General features: G+C 38.0%; 1 protein-coding gene across 1 annotated transcript in view; it reads right to left on the bottom strand.

Moving 5' to 3' along the window:
- The window catches only part of LOC126248274 (protein PRRC2C-like), a 240,396-nt gene that overhangs the window by 175,292 nt on the left and 44,975 nt on the right, over positions 1-20,129 (bottom strand). The window contains exons 5-8 of the mRNA XM_049949121.1: positions 10,338-10,545; positions 10,112-10,246; positions 2,526-2,686; positions 62-135 (exon numbers count right to left, since the gene is read on the bottom strand). Of these exons, the coding sequence (XP_049805078.1) occupies positions 62-135; positions 2,526-2,686; positions 10,112-10,246; positions 10,338-10,545 (578 nt within the window). The remainder of the gene's footprint in view (positions 1-61; positions 136-2,525; positions 2,687-10,111; positions 10,247-10,337; positions 10,546-20,129) is intronic.

Below are 20,129 nucleotides of genomic sequence, written 5' to 3'. Positions count from 1 at the left end.
TTTCACACACATTGAACACCAGTCTTAAATTTCACTTTTAGTAAATACAAGTTATTCTTACCTAGAATCTGAAGGAAGCATGAAATGTGGCCGCTGTAAATTCGGTCTGAAGCCCGAGAAATTACCTCGGAACAACTGGAAAATAATATTTAAAGTTTTTATTGAACTTAAACAGAAAGAAGACTATTTAAAGCATCAAAAACAACTATACTATAGTAATAGCAATAAAACCTAAATATCTTCCTTACTCACATCTTCAAAATATTCATATTAAGTATCTTTGTGTTATATACCAATTTCACTCCATAGCAGTTTAATGAAGTCCAACTCTAATTATCTGGATGACTCAGTACAGGATGCAATTGGATAAATCATGTAAACAGGTCATTTCTTATATACGAAAAATGTGTATACATACTACTCTAATACAAATTTAATGATTGCAAATCAATGTTGTTTAGATTTTGTATAGTACTGTACTTACATGCAGTGTCAATTCTTGAACACATCAGTCAGTCAGTCATTTTGCTGTCTTCAATCACTTTCATGCAGTCAATCCTCACATACGGTTGATGGTGAGCAGCTGCATTTTGTAACACTCAGACTGCCCCTCCATCCATGCTATGGCAATGTCAAGACACGCAAACGCCTCACCAGCTGAGGGTCCCACATCCAGTTCAGTGACAATATCATCCTCCTGGTATCAGTTTCTTCTCTCACACTTTCAATGATTTCCTTGTCACTGAAAATTTGGAAGCCTGGGTCCTAAGAACCGGAAGCAAGCCGATCACCTATATCCTCTGCACTGCAATCTGAACATCCATGAATTTTCACCGAGCGAGGTGGCGCAGTGGTTAAACACTGGACTCTCATTCGGGAGGACGACGGTTCAATCCCGCGTCCGGCCATCCTGATTTAGGTTTTCCGTGATTTCCCTAAATCACTCCAGGCAAATGACGAGATGGTTCCTCTGAAAGGGCACGGCCGACTTACTTCCCTAATCCGATGAGACCGATGACCACGCTGTCTGGTCTCCTTCCCGAAACAACCAACCAACCATGAATTTTCAAAAGTATCAAAAAGATGTCCTCAAGTGATATTTTGTCCTCTGCCACTTCTCTTTCTTCCTCTTCCTTTCCATGTCTTTTCTTTCCATCTTTCTGTACCTCATCTTCAATTGAAATGCCTTTCAATTTATGCCAAGCTCTTTTTAATGTTATCAACTTCACCAAATTCCATGCTTCTGCCATCATGTAAGAGCAGTCTTTTAAATTCAATTTTTGGCAATGAGGCACACTGCCTTCTTCATTTCCATCTTCTATCAAAAGCTTCCTCAACAGATGTATTCTATACAGTTGCTTCATAATTTCTATAACTGATTGGTCCACTGGCTGCAGCAAATGCTGTCACATTTGGTAGCATGAAGACTGTTTTGAAACCTCCGTTTTCTTTACCTGGAAGGCTTTCTGATGGGAGGGTGGGTGCATTGTCCAGAATTACCACCACATAATTGTCTTCTTGTATTTTTTTACTTCAAGTCTCAAAAATGAATCTTACCACTCACAAAACAAAGTAGCAGTCATTCAGGCCTTTTGCTGATTCTTGTAAATTATACAATTTTTTTAAAACATTTTTCAAGGTCAAAAGTTTTTTTCGAGTTTCCTGACAACAGAAGAGGCATTTTGTGGATTCCTGTAGAGTTAGTACAGCAACATAGTCTTTACTACCCTTATGGCACAGAGAACTAATTTCTCTTTTAAACACTAAAGTTGTTTCAGGCAAAGCCTTCATAAAAGGCCTTTCTCAACTGTGCTGTATAAATATTCAGGGCCATAGGATTCTGCTTCAATTTTGAGTTTTTCAACAAAATTTTCTGCAAATTTTGGTCTCCTGAAAGTTTTTCACCACTTAAATCAAACTCATGAATACCATGTCTTGGCCTGAAATTCTGTAGCCAGCTATTACTCACTTTAAATGAAGACAAACTGTCAACTTTCTCAGTTAAACGTTTTGCTTTTTCACACACAATCGGCCCTGGAGAGGATTTCCCAATGCTCACTGCCACAAAAACCGCTTGTATATGGGCTCTTCCCCCTAGTTTTCTTCTGTTTCCATCACTTTTCTTGTCAAACTCCCATCTTCATTCTCAAGGGCAAACACACAGTTTAAAATGAAGGACTTTTAATGTCGGACACTGTTGACATACCCACACTTAAAATCTTAGTTAACTGCTTACCGCCTAATTGTTCAAGGACTTATTTTGTCTGATAACGATAAGACAATATGTTTCCCATTAGAAGATATATGTCGCACAGTAAATTAAAACACATGTACAAAACAAAAGACAGGGAAGACAGAATGTACAGCAAGAAATCTGTGTATAAGTTACGGTCACAATAGGCACCACACAAACAACAATGCATATACTTCAATGCGGGTACTGTACCAATTGTTCACTGGAAGAAATTGATAATCTGAACAAAAGAAATTTGCTCCAACAGAGTTAGCCTGAAGATGAAACTCACGAAAGATGGGTTCAGAGGTCTGAAGGTTGCCATGTGCAGTGGCATGACACCACCTCCAGCAGGTGTGCTTCCTCCTGAGCCTCCAGGGCCTCCCGGGGCCAAGCCCCCACCCAGGGCAGCACAGGGGCCCAAGCTGCTCCTTGGCATCCCATCCTCCATCCCTGCAAGAGAATCACATAAGTATGTACACTCGAAACATGAGAAAACCAGGTACAGATTTTGGATTTTTTTGGAACACAGTACGACAGAGAAAAAATTCAAGCATTTTGCTGATGACCCAGAGTTGTTTTGGTCATCACCCCTCAGGCTGGTTCAACCTTGCTATTCTTTACTTCAACCATTGCTCCAATTACAGTTCAGCATTGCCTCGTATCAACTGAACCAATTCCCGCACCTCTGTTCAGTATGTTCTGCATTAGACAGTTTTTCTAGTCGACTCAAAACTGTGTATTTTCATTCCTTACCTGATCAATCCATCTCATCTTCCAGTCTTCTGTGTCATCACATTTCAAAAGACATCTATTTTATTTCTGTCTTTTTTGTTGCTCATATTTCGCACCTACACAGTGTTATGTTCCAGATAATGCTTTCCGGGAAACTTTTCCTGTCTTGAAGGTCTATTTTGGGATATTACTAGTTGTTCTTTTTATAGAAACTTTTTTTTTGCCTTATGCATTTCTTGCTAAACATCTCTCCTACATCTTCCATCTCCATCTATTCTATTGCCCAGATAGCGAAGTTCCAGTGTGGGGCAAAAACGTAGTTTATAAAGAGACATAGCACAAATAAACATGCTGTTAAGTGTATCTGTTATCATCAGATGGGTTCTGGGAATCCCATGTTGTAGTCCTAAAGCACATGCAAAATTTTTGTGCACATAAAATCCTGTTTCAGGCGTGAAATTAGTTTTGTACTATTTCAAATCATGTAAGTAAACGGTCAAAATTTTACTGACCCATAAAGTCCTTCTCATATGAGTGAAACACACTAAAAAAGGTGGATATGCTTCTGTTTAATTTGTAAGACTGACTGAAAAGTGGGGTACCAGCTACCTCATTCTACCTTCCTCAGTACCTTTACAAATTTTCCCAAAGATTTGGGCTTGTGAACATATTCACACTTTTTTATGCTCAGAGTGAAGGAGACAGTGCTAGTGGGGAGGGATAAAGAGAAGGGGAAAGTGGAAGTGGGTCAAAGCAAGTGATAATGAGAGACAGAGTCTGTGACCGTGATGATAGTAGAGAGAGAGAGAGAGAGAGAGAGAGAGAGAGAGAGAGAGAGCAGTAGTGGGAAGGAAAAATGAGATAACAGCAGTAAGAGACAGGGACAGTGAGAGGCGACAGTATTAATAGGAGAGAACGAAGGAGATTGACACTGTGAGACAGGAGACAGTGACAGTGAGACAACAAGAGATAATAACAATGAGTTGAGCTGAATGAGTGAGAATTGGCAACTCTATGGACATGAGCAATTTACAGTGATGGACTAGAGGGTGCGAGATATTGGAAATATACAAAGTAGATCCTAAATTGATACAGTTTCTAAACATAGTAATGAAAAACTGGAAAACCACACTTAATATCCAAACAAATTCAGATAATATCACATCACAGCCAATACAGATTAAGTGTGGAATATACCAAGGAGACTCATTAAGTCCTTTCTGGTTCTGTCTTGCTCTGAACCCACTATCCAACATGCTAAATAATACAAATTATGGATATAATATTACTGGAACATACCCACACAAAATCACACATTTGCTATACATGGATGATCTAAAACTACTGGCAGCAAACAATGAACAACTCAACCAATTACTAAAGATAACAGAAGTATTCAGCAATGATATAAATATGGCTTTTGGAACAGACAAATGTAAGAAAAATAGCATAGTCAAGGGAAAACACACTAAACAAGAAGATTACGTATTGAATAACCACAGTGACTCCATAGAAGCGATGGAAAAAACAGATGCCTATAAATACCTAGGATACAGACAAAAAATAGGAATAGATAATACAAATATTAAACAAGAACTAAAAGAAAAATATAGACAAAGACTAACAAAAATACTGAAAACAGAATTGACAGCAAGAAACAAGACAAAAGCTATAAATACTTATGCTGTACCAATACTGACCTACTCATTTGGAGTAGTGAAATGGAGCAACACAGACCTAGAAGCACTAAATACACTTACACGATCACAATGCCACAAATATAGAATACATCACATACATTCAGCAACTGAAAGATTCACATTAAGCAGAAAGGAAGGAGGAAGGGGATTCATCGACATAAAAAACCTACATTATGGACAGGTAGACAATTTAAGAAAATTCTTTCTAGAACGCGCAGAAACTAGCAATATACACAAAGCAATCACTCATATAAATACATCGGCTACACCACTGCAATTTCATAACCACTTCTACAACCCTTTAGATCACATAACATCAACAGACACGAAGAAAGTAAATTGGAAGGGGAAGGCACTACATGGCAAGCACCCGTATCATCTAACAGCCACACATCGATCAAGAGGCATCCAACACATGGCTAAGAAAAGGCAATATATACAGTGAGACGGAAGGATTCATGATTGCAGTACAGGATCAAACAATAAACACCAGATATTACAGCAAGCATATTATTAAAGATCCCAATACCACAACAGATAAATGCAGACTTTGCAAACAACAAATAGAAACAGTAGATCACATCACAAGCGGATATACAATACTAGCAAATACAGCATACCCCAGAACACATGACAATGTAGCAAAAATAATACATCAACAGCTTGCCTTACAACATAAACTTATAAAACAACACGTTCCCACATACAAGTATGCACCACAAAATGTACTGGAGAATGATGAATAAAAATTATACTGGAACAGAACCATTATAACAGATAAAACAACACCGCATAACAAACCTGACATCATACTCACCAATAAAAAGAAGAAATTAACACAACTAATCGAAATATCCATACCCAATACAACAAATACACAAAAGAAAACAGGAGAAAAAATTGAAAAATACATCCAACTGGCTGAGGAAGTCAAGGACATGTGGCATCAGGATAAAGTTGACATTATACCAATTATTCTATCAACTACCGGAGTCATACCACACAATATCCACCAGTACATCAATGCAATACAGCTACATCCAAACTTATATATACAACTACAGAAATCTGTAATTATTGATACATGTTCAATTACCCGAAAGTTCCTAAATGCAATGTAACATATACCGTACAGTTAAAAGGAAGTGACGCTTGATCAGGGTCCGCGTCACTTTCCATTTTTAACCAGACTTAACGTCTGAGAAAGTAAAGAAATAACAATAATATGTACAATGTTTTGAAAAAAAAAAAATATATGCCTAAGAGCCTGACAACACTAGACGATGCAATAAAGAAATTAAACAACTTTTGATCTGATTTTTGGTATGAATTAAAGAAGTGACAGCTGCAATCACAAACACACTGCAGCTGACCTTTTCCTGTTCTCCCCTGTCACTTTATAAACACTGCATGGCACGGCAGAATTGAGAGAACCGAAGGGAAAACAATGTAGTCTGCATATCTTCAGTTCAGACAACTACAGATTTTGACCTGGATGGATAACTGTGGAGTTAAACTGAATGTGGGTCAGCCCCTTTAGATGACAAAGCATAAAATTTCTCCCTTTTCTAATGCAGAATGGCAGTGGGTTTCAGAATTCAGAAATGCCTCATTTTATGGCATATACTACACACAGAAAATGGTGTAAAATCAGGTTTATTTGCCATGCAGAAGAGTTCAATGTTCAGATTTGTCTAAGAGATCACAAATAATTGCCAGCTTCTGCTGAATCTCAAGTTTATGCAATCAACTGGCATGCTTTGACCTACTGGCAACATTTACTATGACATCTGATCATGTGATCCACACGAGATCTGCACTTGCAGAAAATTATCAACTGCGAACTATGTCCTGCCTATTGGTAACAAGAATAAGTAGTAAATTACTGACTTTTCTAGCAGTTTACTGTAACTTGATAATATTAGGAACTGGTTTTCAGTTACCAAACTATTTTCTTAACGCAGGGTTTTTTGGAATTGAATCTCAGTAACATTGTTAGTTTATTGCAATTTCACCAAGACTAACTGAAATATTCCATAACACTTTCACAGCTTTCAAACTGCTTCGGATTTTCCTACAGTGCTACTGATGTCTGTACACGTCCTGAGCAGCAAACCCTTCCCTGCTGTGGACAAGTTACTGCCATATCTTCATGAATAAGAAAGGTTTCGGATATTTATCATCCAAGGTATGTGCCTGTTTGCATGCTATCATTTGCAAATAAGCTCATTTTGATATCTTGAACTGTTTATTAACTATGATGAGTGTTTTGACTACATGAATCGTGATGCACAGGTATGGAAATCGGCATGGCGCACACAAACATCCAAGTGATATTAAAATCATGAATTTGAGAAAGTAAGATACTGTTCTGTTCTCAATTTTCAATAAAATTTCAATATCTCTTCCGCACTTCCCACACTGCAGTGTATGAGCTGAAATCAACCATTTGCAAAGTTTATAAAATGTTTTTACCTCTGCAAAGTCTTTTAAAATTTTGTGCAATGTTTTATGTAATTTTATGCAGTGCAGTAACTATGACACATAATGGAACAAAAATGCAGAGCTATACTGAGCAAAGATATCAGACTCTAAAATGTGCAAAAACCAATTTTTTCACTAAATAATTTTCTTAAAATTGGATGTCAAGTATTTCATAGCAGCCAGAACACCATCACTCAGCATGGGGAGCAGTATAGCCATAACAAAGCCAAGCTCAGCACGGAATACAGAGAGCACTTCTGTAGCAGTGGAAGTGTTAATAGTTAGTTCATTAATATGAGTTTTTATAGTATGTTTCAGTCCACAAACTTATAATTTATTTTTAATATTGTATATATTTGTGATTACAGCTACCACTGTTTCAGTTGTTTGTTTATGACGCTCCACACAGTGGTTAACAGCAAACTTACACTTTACGAGACATATACAGTTAAAAAAGATAAAATGCAGAGATTAAGTTAGTTAAGATCACAGTAGGTATTTCCCATCCTTTCACATATTCACACATGCACTCGCGTAAGTGTACAAACCTGACAACTGTTACTACAGTCTATCTGAAGACGTACTACTAATAAACAACTACCAAATCAGAAAAGACACACAGACATAAAACAGGGAGTTCAGAAATAGTAGTTGACGGATCACTTGGGTAATAACAAAGACAATGTCCCTCCACACGCAGTAAAATTTTCTAGCTAACATTTTATGTAAAAGGTCACAGACAACAAAAAATCTTAAGACAATGTATCATGTTTATCCCATTGTCACATCTATCCCCTCATTGTAACATAAACCATACTTAAAATGTTGCAAAGAGTAATTAGTATGCCAGAAGCATTGCAACATGGTGGGTCTTCATGTCCGAGAAGAAAGACACACATCAGGGGACTGGGTCCCATTCGAAGATGTTTAAGTACATTACATGAAGTCCAGTTGGTTGGAAGGAGGTCCATTATATTGATAGTAAATTGTTATTCAACACATCAAGCCACTCTTCCTTCCATTTAATTGTTATGCACACAGATGCATAGTGCAGTGCATCACATTGAGTAGCACACATACCTCCTTGGTTGCGTTATCAGCTTACTCAATACCATAAATTCACAAACAGGGTGCAATCAGAAAATAGTAGCACTGATTTTATTACAAATAATTTATTTTACATATCAGTACAAACACTTGATAGTCTTCGAAGTAGGACCCTTGGTCTCTGACACACCAAGTATAATGTCCGTCTGCCAATCCATGAACACCTTCTGTTAGTCACTGGTCGGAATGCTGTTCAGAGTCTGTTACAGATGCTTGGACATCTTCGATGGGTCAAAAAACATTGTCCCTTCATGTCCTATTTCATGTGAGCGAAAAGAAAGAAGTCCAGCAGAGCCATATCTGGGATGTAGGCGGAGTGAGGCAATATGGCAACACCATACTGAGCCAGCTGGTCGCACACTAACAGCATGGTATGGCATGTCGCATTGTTGTGGAGGAGCTTCCAGGAATGGGTGAGGTTTGGTAACATGCAGCTGACTCATTTTCACAGCCCCTACAGCACTCCCACAGGAAAGTGTGCATACGCAGTTTGCCCAGGGGGTATGAACTCCTTGTGGATGATGCCACAATGATTAAAAAAAACCAGCAGCACAGTTTTTAAGGACCAGAACCATGATTTTCACCTTGGTCTTGCTCATCCAGGGCTTTTTTTTAACAAGGAGACTTTCTTTTGTACCATTCTGAACCTTGGCATTTTGTCTGCAGGTTGTACTGTAAACACCAGATTTCATCTCCGTTAACTACAGTATTGAGAAAATCTGTGTCTCCTTGAACACAGTTCAGAATTTCTCTTGAAATTTGTATGCAATTCACTTTTTGTTCACCAGTCAAGAATCTTGGCACAAACTTGGCACAAACTTTCCTCATCGCCAAATCGTCTGTTATGATGGTTTGAGTGGTTCATAAGAAAGGCTTAACTGCTCACATATCAGACAAATCAATAACTGATGATCAGAGTCCAGAACACTTTTATCACATTTTTGTCGACCTTTGATGTTTAGGGTGAGCAGCCCATGGGTTATACGTGACGAGTTTTCCCCCCTCCAGGAACAACCTGTGCCACTAAAAATACACTTTAGCAGCTCATAAAGGCCTGCTTGAACATATCGAAGGTTTCTGTGGTACTTTTTCTGAGTTTGAAACCAAACTTCATGATGTAGCAGTGCTCGAGATTCTGTTACATGGTGCGCAAGACGACACAACTTCACAGTGGTTCACGAGAGAAAGTGTGCCCATCCTCCACGGGCCCACATACAACTGCAGAGGGTTGCGTTCTGTTCACAAGTATCTTCAAATTCACTGGAGAGACACAAATTCTGAGGACGCTGTTTTGCAAAATGATGGAACAGCCAACAGTGTCCCCTCACCAGTGCATATTACATTAAAATTGTGGTGGTCATTTAAAACCTTAAAAAAAAAAAACTGTTCTTAAAAACATGGTCTTGAGTGAACTGTTTGTTGTACTCCAAAAGTCTGAAATTATCATGAGCTTCATCAACACCAAGGATGGTGCTTTTGCCAAACCTGCATCAGAGTGTTAATACAAGACATATCTGCAGCCTTTAAATGTTACTATACTCTAATACTGAACAGTCTTTATACTCATGAGGCCTGTTCTCTAATCATAACCCAATTCTTCCCTCTTTTTGTTTAACACTTGCATCAACATATAATTCTTGCTTCCATTCAAACATGTCACAAAACATTACTAGAATGTAAATTATATTATTTATTATAGTTTGGACTTCAATGCTGAGAACAAAGTGTACAAATGCTAAATGAATAAGGAACACGCTGCTACAAAAACAGTAAAAAAAAATTCATATGTGAAGAATTTAGCTCATGTGATGAGATCCTTACAGAATTTCACAACTGAAACAAAAAGTTATACCTTGGGATGGTACATGAACTAGGGGGCCCAGGACAGCAGCAGCCTGGAGAGCACCACTTGCTGCCCCTCCACTTGGGATCTGGGCTGATGGCGGGCCAGATTTCCGGCTCCCTCCTTGGATCCAGCTTCCTTCCGCTGGGGGGACAGTGAAATTGAAAATGCCAACAATTTCTATATAATCAGTTCACTCAATTACACTTCCAGAAGACAGTATGACCAAACTTACTTTGAGGTCGCAAACTGGGTCCTGGACCATACTGTGTATCGGATGCTCCTTTTGCAACTGCAGTGGGTTGACCTTCGCCACTGGACAACTTGGGAAATTCTTGTTGGAACTGAGGTGACTGATGAGCAAGAAAGCTTGGAGGATGTACATTGCTTTCTGCATTTCCTGCCATAATGCTGCTCCATGATTTGTCTGTGTGTACTATGGGCTGAAAAAAAAATTAAAGTTATAAATTCACTGTAGCCATGAACACACACACACACACACACACACACACACACACACACAGACAGACAGACACAGAGAGTGAGTGAGTGAGTGAGAGAGAGAGAGAGAGAGAGAGAGAGAGAGAGAGAGGAGGGGGGCGGGGGTTTACACTCATAAATGAAAATACCACATTTCAGTGTAAATTATTTCATTATTACTTGCTGTAACAACACTATAATCCAAGTACATACAAAACTATTGTAGATTAATCTTATGCTCAACTTCATGCAACTGCATTTCATAAAACATCTTTTCTAGGTAACATTCCTTGGGCTGTAGCTAAGCTATATTTTATTTCCTTTCTCTAAGCAAAGTAGAAGAGAACTGTAGGCCAACAGAAGTTTGAGACAACAGTTTTGAGGCAGAGGTACAGGTTCAAGTCTTAATTAGACAATGTCAGGAAAAGTTTCAATATTCTACATCTACTCCAAATCTGAAGTATGGATAGCAACTGCACCCAAAATACAAGGTACACTATTTTATCATGGAACATTTGAAAATTTTGGTTAATAAACTTTATCACAGTTTTTGTTAGTGCAAAGATAATAAGGAGCCAATATTGTTGACTTTATGCTAGCTTCAAACTTTTTTTCCAAGATAACAATCTACATCTACATATATACTCCACAAGCCACTGCATGATGCACAGCGGCAGGTACCTTGTAGCACTATTAGTAATTTCCTTTCCTGTTCCACTCGCAAGTAGAGTAAGGAGGAAAAAAACTAATGTCTACACCTCCATACAAGCCTTAATTTTTCTCATCTTCATAGTCCATACACAAAATTTACATTGGTGGCAGTAGAATCAATCTACAGTCAACTTCAAATGCCACTTCTTTATATTTTCTCAATAGTGTTACTCAGAAAGAACTTGGCCTCCCTTCCAGAGATTCCCATTTAAGTTCCCCAAGCATCTCCATAACACTTGTTTCTTGTTTGAACCTACTGGTATCAAATACAGCAGCATGCTTCTGGACCCCTTTATGTCTTCCTTTAACCTGACATGGCGGGAATCCCAAAGAATGAGTCACACCAGTGTTCTATATGCAGTGTTCTTTTCTAGAATTCTCCCAATAAACCATTGTCGGCCATTCCCCTTCCCTACTACTATCCTTATGAGCGCGTTCCACTTCATATCGCTTTTCCATGTTACATCTAGGTAATATAATCAAAGAGACTGTGTCAAGCAGCACAGTCTTAATACTGTATTCAAACATTATTTTTCCCCCTATACTTCTGCATTAACATACATTTTCCTATATTTAGAGTAATTCATCATACAAAATAGAAATTTTATCAAGGTGATCTTTCAGCATTCTACAGTCACTCAATGATTACACCTTCCCGGTACACCAGAGTGCAATCAGCAAACAACAAAACTCACCCAGTCGACCATATCATGTACCTCTATAGAGAATAAGAGCAGTCCAATCACACTCCACTGGGGCAATCCTGTTGTCTCTGATGAACATTCGCTGTCGATGACAACATACTGGGTTCTATTACTTAAGAAGTCTTCGACCCCCCTCTCTCATCTGGGAACCTATTCCGTATGCTTGTATCTTAGTCAACAGTCTACCAGCCTGCAGTGGGACACAGTCTCAAATGCTTTTTGAAAATCTAGAAATGGAAATCTGCCTGCTGTCCTTATTAATCCATGGGTCACAGAATATCACGGGGAAAAAAACGGTCAGCCGAGTTTCGCATGAGTGATGCTTTCTAAGACAGTGCTGATTTGTGGACAGAAGCTTTTCCCCGTCACAGAAATTTATTGCATGTGAACAGAGTGTGGTCAAAAATTCTACAGCAAGCCTCCGTTAAGGATACAGAGCTATGATCTTGTGGGTCTATACTTTTACCTTTCTTAAATAGAGGTCAACTCTTCTTTTTTCCAGTTGTTTGGGACTTTGCACTGGGCAAGAGATTTGAGCTAAATGCAAGCCGAGTAAGGGGCCAATGCCGTAGAGTACTCTCCGTGAAACCGAATTCAGATTCCACTCATGCCTATGCCTATTACTATGTATCCCACACAGGAGTCTGTGTGATGGTCAAATGATTCAATGTTTGTATGATCCCCCTGCATGAACGATATCTTAAATGCGAAATTTAAAACTTCCCAGCTATCCATTAGTTGGGTTCTATTTTCGCACTAGACTTGTCGACAAGTGACTGGATGGAAGCCTTCAATCCAATTAGAGATTTTATGCAGGATTAGAATTTTCTCATTTTCTCAGCAAGATCTTTTGCTAAGGTACAACAATGATAGTAGCTGTATGCTTCGCATATCAAAATTTTTACACATGCACGCGTGCGCGCGCGCGCACACACACACACACACACACACACACACACACACACACGCACAAATTTCTACTAACTTTTGCCTGTCATTTGTGCATTCTTCTTTGAACCAAGAGTGCAACAGTCTCTGCTTCCTTAGCATTTTACAGAATTTGTTACTAAACTGCAGTGGATCTTTTCCATCTTTAATCCATTTATTTGGCACATACTTCTCCAGAATGTTATTTACAATCCATTTAAATTTTGCCCATAATTCCCCTACATCCATAAGCAGTGGAAGTAAATTATGTCTATTCATTGTCTAAGTGGGATGCTATCACCCGCTCATCTGTTCTTTCAATCAAAAATACTTTCCTGGCCTTTTTGACGGATTTATTAGCTTAAGTAACCATCATCACTATGATGACATCTTGATCACCAATCCCTGACTGTATACTGACCCCTTGATAATATGAAGTCTGTTTGTGGCTACAGGGTCTAAAATATTTGCATTGTGTGCAGATAACATCGTAGTCAGACTCAATTTCAATCTCGATAGAGAGAATATTTTTGTTGGCTGAAATAACCCCCCCCCCCCTCCCCTGCCCTCCTACTGAGTCTAATCTGCTAATCCGTCTTTTCAATATACATTCCCTGCTTCGCGAAATATTTCAGAGTTTTCAATTTTGGGTTTTAGTAAGCTCTTGGCTCCTAGTATAATCTAAGCAGTTAACTTTCCTGGACTTCAGTATACCGTATTTACTCGAATCTAAGTTGCACTTGAATCTAAGCCGCACCTAAAAAATGAAACTCGAAATCAAGGAAAAAAAAAAATTCCCCGAATCTAAGTTGCACCTGAAATTTGAGGCTTGAAATTCAAGGGGGGAGAAAAGTTTTAGGCCGCACCTCCAAATCGAAACAAAGTTGGTCCATTGTAATATGAGACACAATTTAGGTCGAATGGATGATGATACAGCTACAGTAGTTTGGTTCAAGTCATAAGCTTAGCAGTTAAGCTTTACCAGGTAGCCATTGCTCTGTGTAGTGTAGCCTTGAACTATCAAGGTGAGTCCTACAATTCTCCATGCCATAACTCTGGTCCAGAAATCTGTAGCCAAGAGCATTACAGAATCAATTTAGTCTTCGATGAAACTCTACACTTGGCTGCAAACCAAAGGACCCCCCACTATTCTCAATACACATGCACAAGAAGCATCCAGTGAATGATATCCTGTAACAGTATGATTTTCTCATGGATCAAGCCACTGCTGAACACTGTCATCATCTCATCATTTGCAATGTGGGGAAGCTGGCAAGCAACATTCTACCGATTATTATTCTGAGCAAACCAGATCGATGGCCCAAGGTGTCTTAGCAGCAGCAATGATGGTTTTCTTTTAAGACTGATCTTGGTCACATGTGCAAGAAATCTCTAGCACTACCAAGTGTTTCCTTCTAATTTTAACTGATTCAAATGATACAAATCAGAAACATTTATTACTTCTGATTTCTGAATTATGGCAACTGCACTGACTTTGTAAACTCTCAATTTCTTCAATGACACTGTGAAACAGTCACAAATATTGCACCAGTAGCTGTCGCATTTCCTCAATGTTCTGTTGTTACACTTGTTGACAGTTGATCTGAATATGATCTATATCTAGCAGTTTTCTTTGCATTTCAAAACCAAGTTTTCTCATTTTTGGCCCAAAACTTGTGTTTGACATACTTACACTATCTGATAATTCTTCAGTATTTTTGAAATTTTTAGCAGAACTGTGTTCAAAAGTTCTTCCATAACAATGAAACATGAAACTTCACACTTATTACATTCAAAAGGTCACAGCAAACTTGCTTACTTCGGCACAGAGCACCCAATGCTACCTGGTGCTTTCGTGTATTTTAACATTTACTGCCCTGTGTCCATCAAACTTAACTAAACACACCTTTATAATCACCTGATTTTTGGTTGCACAATAGAAAGATGTTATCACTTCACTCAAATATCACTGTTCCACAACCAGCTGCAGTGAAATGATTACCTTGCTCTGATTTAATTTCTACTTTGGAAGATTTAATCTCACTGATTAAACAAAAATATTATAATCATCCAAAACATAAGTAGTTCACACTACTGACTGATGCTGTCAAATCTGTTGCTAGCTCATGGTATTCTAAGTGCAAGCAACATAAATTGTCTTATACAATCTCTCAAAGTTATAACTGCATTAAGGTTAGTGTGGAAGAAATTCTGTTTGCCCTGTTAAATTCCTCATGCTCACCAGAACTGTAACAATAATAACATAAAGCCACAGCAAAGCGAAGTAAGGAGAAATAGTCCGAAAGTTCGAGCCAATCTTTCTTATCAACTTTAATGGCATTAGTAAATACACGTGTTTGTGTATTTTGCTTCTTTGCCAGGACCTCTCGTGGGTTTCGATCAACATGAAAGAGGAGTCTGTGATGGACCCCAAGCTGAGGGCAGATATCCACACACCCCTACAGTAAATGGTCAGAAATGATCTCGGTGACATTTTCAATGTTGACTACTGTGATGTGACTCTGTGATTTACAGGAATACTGTGGTACTTCATGAAGTTGAATTTATTAATGGTGAGACTGGTTAAAGTTAGCAATGCGAACATTGTCAGAATTGATCAAAGTGGCTAATCTGAACAAGAGTCATTGTTGAAACTGTCAAAGGACGAAGGAAGACTATGTTTTTCATTTTATGAATTACAACAAACAAAAGTAAAACAGCACACTATCTCTTCATATTACTAATAATAGTTAGCCATTGTTCCCTACTGCAGGAGACAGTGAAAGGGCTTCATGATCGGCACAGGGTAAGAATCAGTTTTCTATCTGTAACACTGATATAACCCTTACTTGACATGTCCAATAACCACATTTCTGTATGTAGATTAAGGTAGGGTGGGGTTACTGTCGCTGCTTTTCCTTTCGTTGTTATATACTTAGTAAGTCATCTATGCCTACAACCATTATGACAATAGTTTTCAGTGTTTTTTAAGCCTGATGCTTGTCATTAATACGGTGTGTCTAACATACCGTCCCTCAGACTATTTGACATCAGTCACTTAAAATCATACACTGTGATTGCAAATTGTGTTGGTAATTTTTTCTATTTTGGAATATATTTTTAATTTGGATTTTTATGTTTTTATAATTTGGACCCACCATATTGTGTTAGATTTTCTCTCTCTCTCTCTCTCTCTCTCTCTCTCTCTCTCTTTCTCTCTCTCTCCCTCTCTCTCCCCCCCCCCCCCCCTCCCTCCCCACCCCCCACCCTCCCTCCTTGCTAATTCTGCTAGTAAGTATCTCTCAGTGAGGATAAGACACTGAGGTGCGCATATACTCCCTGGTTTTATGACAGTTGTTATAAAGAATTTTGGTATTTATGTAAAAGCGCTTTTTACTGTAGACGTTTCACATGGTTTGGAAAATCAGGCTCGTGGCTTCTACTCGGGTTTTGAGTGCTCTGAGTTGGCATCTGCATGGTACTGATATCCTGTGAATGTTTCTGAAACTGTTTCAACATTTTCGAAGGACTACACTCACTCGTTTAAAAATGCAGGACTGATGTGTGGTACACCAGTTTTCACATTGCTTGTTTTGCTTACAGCAATTTTTCCAATATAGATGTCTAAGTTTTTGACTGATACCGAGACAGAGAAACTTTTGAATGACATATTTGAAGCTCTGGATCTAAAGGGGACTTCTGAGACAAAGACTCAGAACAAAATTATTTAAATATTAAATTATATTTGCACTGAGTTTAGAAATGTGTTTCTTATCATCACATTGTTTCCAACCAAGTTCACAACATGTTTGCAACTATGTTCATTGCTCGCGTCCCTTCCACACTAGCGACAAACATTCCTATATTTTTATTTGCATCATCTGCAACACTGAAGCTAGCAGCAAACATTTCATGTTGTGTATTCACAATTTGTACTACACTATGTCCAGCAAAGAGGCTGAATTAACGATAAGTAGTACTGCGTATGTAATACTCGGAAATATAAACAGACTAAGACTAAGACATAGTGGTCATGTTGGATAAAAAATGTATTATGGTAGGTTGTATGAGCTGAATGTGGAAGACATACCTGCTGTTTTTAACTACATTATGTCATATCGACTTAATATTCTGATGCACTGTTTAAAAGGAAGAGAGAAACTAAAAAGAATTTTCTGTTAAATAGGGACCTGTTTTTCTGTCTTCAGTTTTTGAAATAGGAGATTCCTTTCAAACCCTGGTAAATGGAAATGTCAAGTGACTAGGGCCTCCCATCAGATAGACTGTTCACCAGGTGCAAGTCTTTCGATTTGACGCCACTTCGGTGACTTGGGCATCGATGGGGATGAAATGATGATGATGATTAGCACAACACAACACGCAGTCCCTGAGTGAAGAAAATATCCGACCCAGCCGGGAATCGAACCCGGGCCCTTAGGATTGACATTCTGTCATGCTGACCACTCAGCTACCGGGGGCGGACTTCAAACCCTGGTTGGTGTGTGTGTGTGTGTGTGTGTGTGTGTTTGTGTTTTTCAAGGCCAGCTATATCTCAAATATTTCCTGCATTTTGTGAAGGATTATGCAAAGGTAATTCAATTATTAAATGACATTGAAGTATGTTTTATAGTACTCTAACACTAACACATTAATACATAAAATCAAGTAATTTTTATCACCACCACCTGCCACCTCACCTCTTCTACAGTAATGTCGCAAAATCTATTCCTCTGTCATATACTCTTTCACTCAAGCCTTTCTGCTCTCATATACTTCAGTTCCATCTCAAAAAGAGAACCTGATATAATTTTTACAGTGTTAGTAGAGATCTCAGTTTTTTGTGTGTGTCACTGGTGCTCGAGTTAAGCACAGCACCAGTTTTCTTGATGGAGTCCTGTTTTAACTTGGAATTGTTATAGTTTGTAATTCACACATTTGACTGGCACTCCTCTGCCTCAGAGTCTTAACATCAAATGTCTACTGTCTTGACACAGCAACATATATTTTAACGTATCACTCTCCACGAGACAACACATTTATTTTATCCATTCTGGTTTGAGAACACCGCAGCTGTGTAAAAGACAACACAATTACTACAGTCTGATACATGAAGTCAGTCTTAACACAAACAAATATTAGCACTGTACAGTGACATTTAGCAGCAGCAGCAGACCTAAAACAATGTTTCCTTTAATCTCTAAAGACAACCACAAACAGCTTTAGAAGTTTTGCAATGTTCCTGATGGATTTGTTATTTGGGTAACATACAATCACTAGTCCATGTTCAAAGTCATTGATTTATCCTGTCCACACCATTCAATTGTTATTGCTTCTCTACTGACAACACAACACTCCCAGAATCCTTTTATACTGTGGGTCCACCTCTCTACACATCGAGAGGTCACTTCTGCATTACACAGGTGTGTCTGGATACTTTTTGATCAGCTATTGTACTTCCTAATAATCAAGCTAGTAATTCAAATATACTGCCCTCTGAAAAGCTACCATGTTAGGAACAATGTTGTACTATTTCAGAATCTTCAGATGCTGAATTAGAATGGAGAACAAAACAGAAGCAAACATCACTACCTGACAAAGTAGTAAGTGGGTGTGTGGCAGGAATGCGTGATATGAATGGTCCTTTTGTATTTTGTGTAGATAACAATAATAATTTATGTAGACTTGTTTTCAATGAGAATTATTGAAATATAAATTCTATGTGCTAAATTTGTTGTAAACATGTTTTGTAATGTAACTACATTAAATAAAACATTTCCTTTGTCCACAATATGTTTCATCTTTGTGTGTAAGTTCATGAGAGTGAATGGTGAGTACTTGCAGAGATGCTAAAAATGCTCGAGATTTTGTGACATGCAACCTGCGAAGGACCTGGGACTCAAAGTGTTAAAACTATTCACACATTTTTCTATATCATGTGTTTAGTTGGGTTGTATTGTCCTTGATATTTGGCATTATTTACTATTATTCAAAATATATTTGCAAGCCACTTATTTCAGTACATTAATTTGCCCTGTTGCCGTTTCAAAATCTTCTGTTCATCGTTATTGTTTTATCACCTGTAAAACCTAAATAGTCAATATTGACACTTCTTTTTGTCCCAAACCTTAAGTGTTTAAACAGGATCCAAGGTTTTAATTATACGCACATTCTTTGTTTCACTCCCCCTCCCCTCATAATGCAGTTCAATGAGACTGACGAGAGTCGTTCACCCTGCCACTTCCTGTTTTGATTTCATAGGGTTCAGAAAAACATCTTTGGAATTTTATTTTTGACATGGTATTTGTCATGGTTTCTCTTATAAACCTTACTAATTTTTCTATTAACTCTCATTTCTGTCAGTACGTCAATTAATAAATCAGTCGTCTTAGTCTTATGCCTTTTCCAAATCTACAAAGTAGATACATACTGTCCTAAGTCTCAGGACATAGTATCTTACTAATATTTTTCAATTTCATATTTGCTCTACTATCAATCAAACTTTTCAGTGTCTGATGATACTCTCCCAGTTCATGTTAATCTTATTGTCATAGTAATTTTAAGGTGAATAATATGAGGAGCTTGTGCGTTACTAGGAGTAATAATTATTCACCTCTGTAAAATTTACTTTCCTATACAGAGAATGAATCATGGTTAATTTGGTGTCAACTTTTAGTTCTTTTTACCATATGTTTACTATGACTTTATGTAAAACATCTACTACTTCTTTAGGTGCAAGATTCTATAATTTTGTTATTATGGAACATTCTCCAGCAGTTTTTTTAATCTGTTAATCATACTGCAATGCGCGGGAGGAGATTACCCAGTTTAATCTTTTGATTTATTATTTCTAATTGGTTTTTTTCAAAGTGTGCAGTTTCTTAAAGTATTTGACAAGGATCTCTTGGTCTTCCAATTGGTGGTTGCTGCAAACTTGGAAAATGATTTGGACAAGATATCTGTATGGCAAGATAAATGGCAACTGACTCTAAATAAAATGTTGTGAGAAAGGCAAACAAAACACTGTTTTATTGTGAAAACACTCAGAAAATGCAACATGTTTACTAAAGAGAGAACCCACACTACAATTGTCCGTCCTCTGCTGGACTACTGCAGTGCAGTATGGGATCCTTATCAGACTGGATTGACAGACGACAAGAAAAAAGTTGAGAGAAGGTCAGCTCATTTTGTATTATCATGAAACAGGA

Source organism: Schistocerca nitens, chromosome 3, assembly GCF_023898315.1.
Source record: "Schistocerca nitens isolate TAMUIC-IGC-003100 chromosome 3, iqSchNite1.1, whole genome shotgun sequence".
NCBI classification, from domain to species: domain Eukaryota; kingdom Metazoa; phylum Arthropoda; class Insecta; order Orthoptera; family Acrididae; genus Schistocerca; species Schistocerca nitens.
The sequence above is the reverse complement of the archived record's forward strand: the minus strand, read 5'-3'. Positions and strand labels throughout refer to the sequence as shown.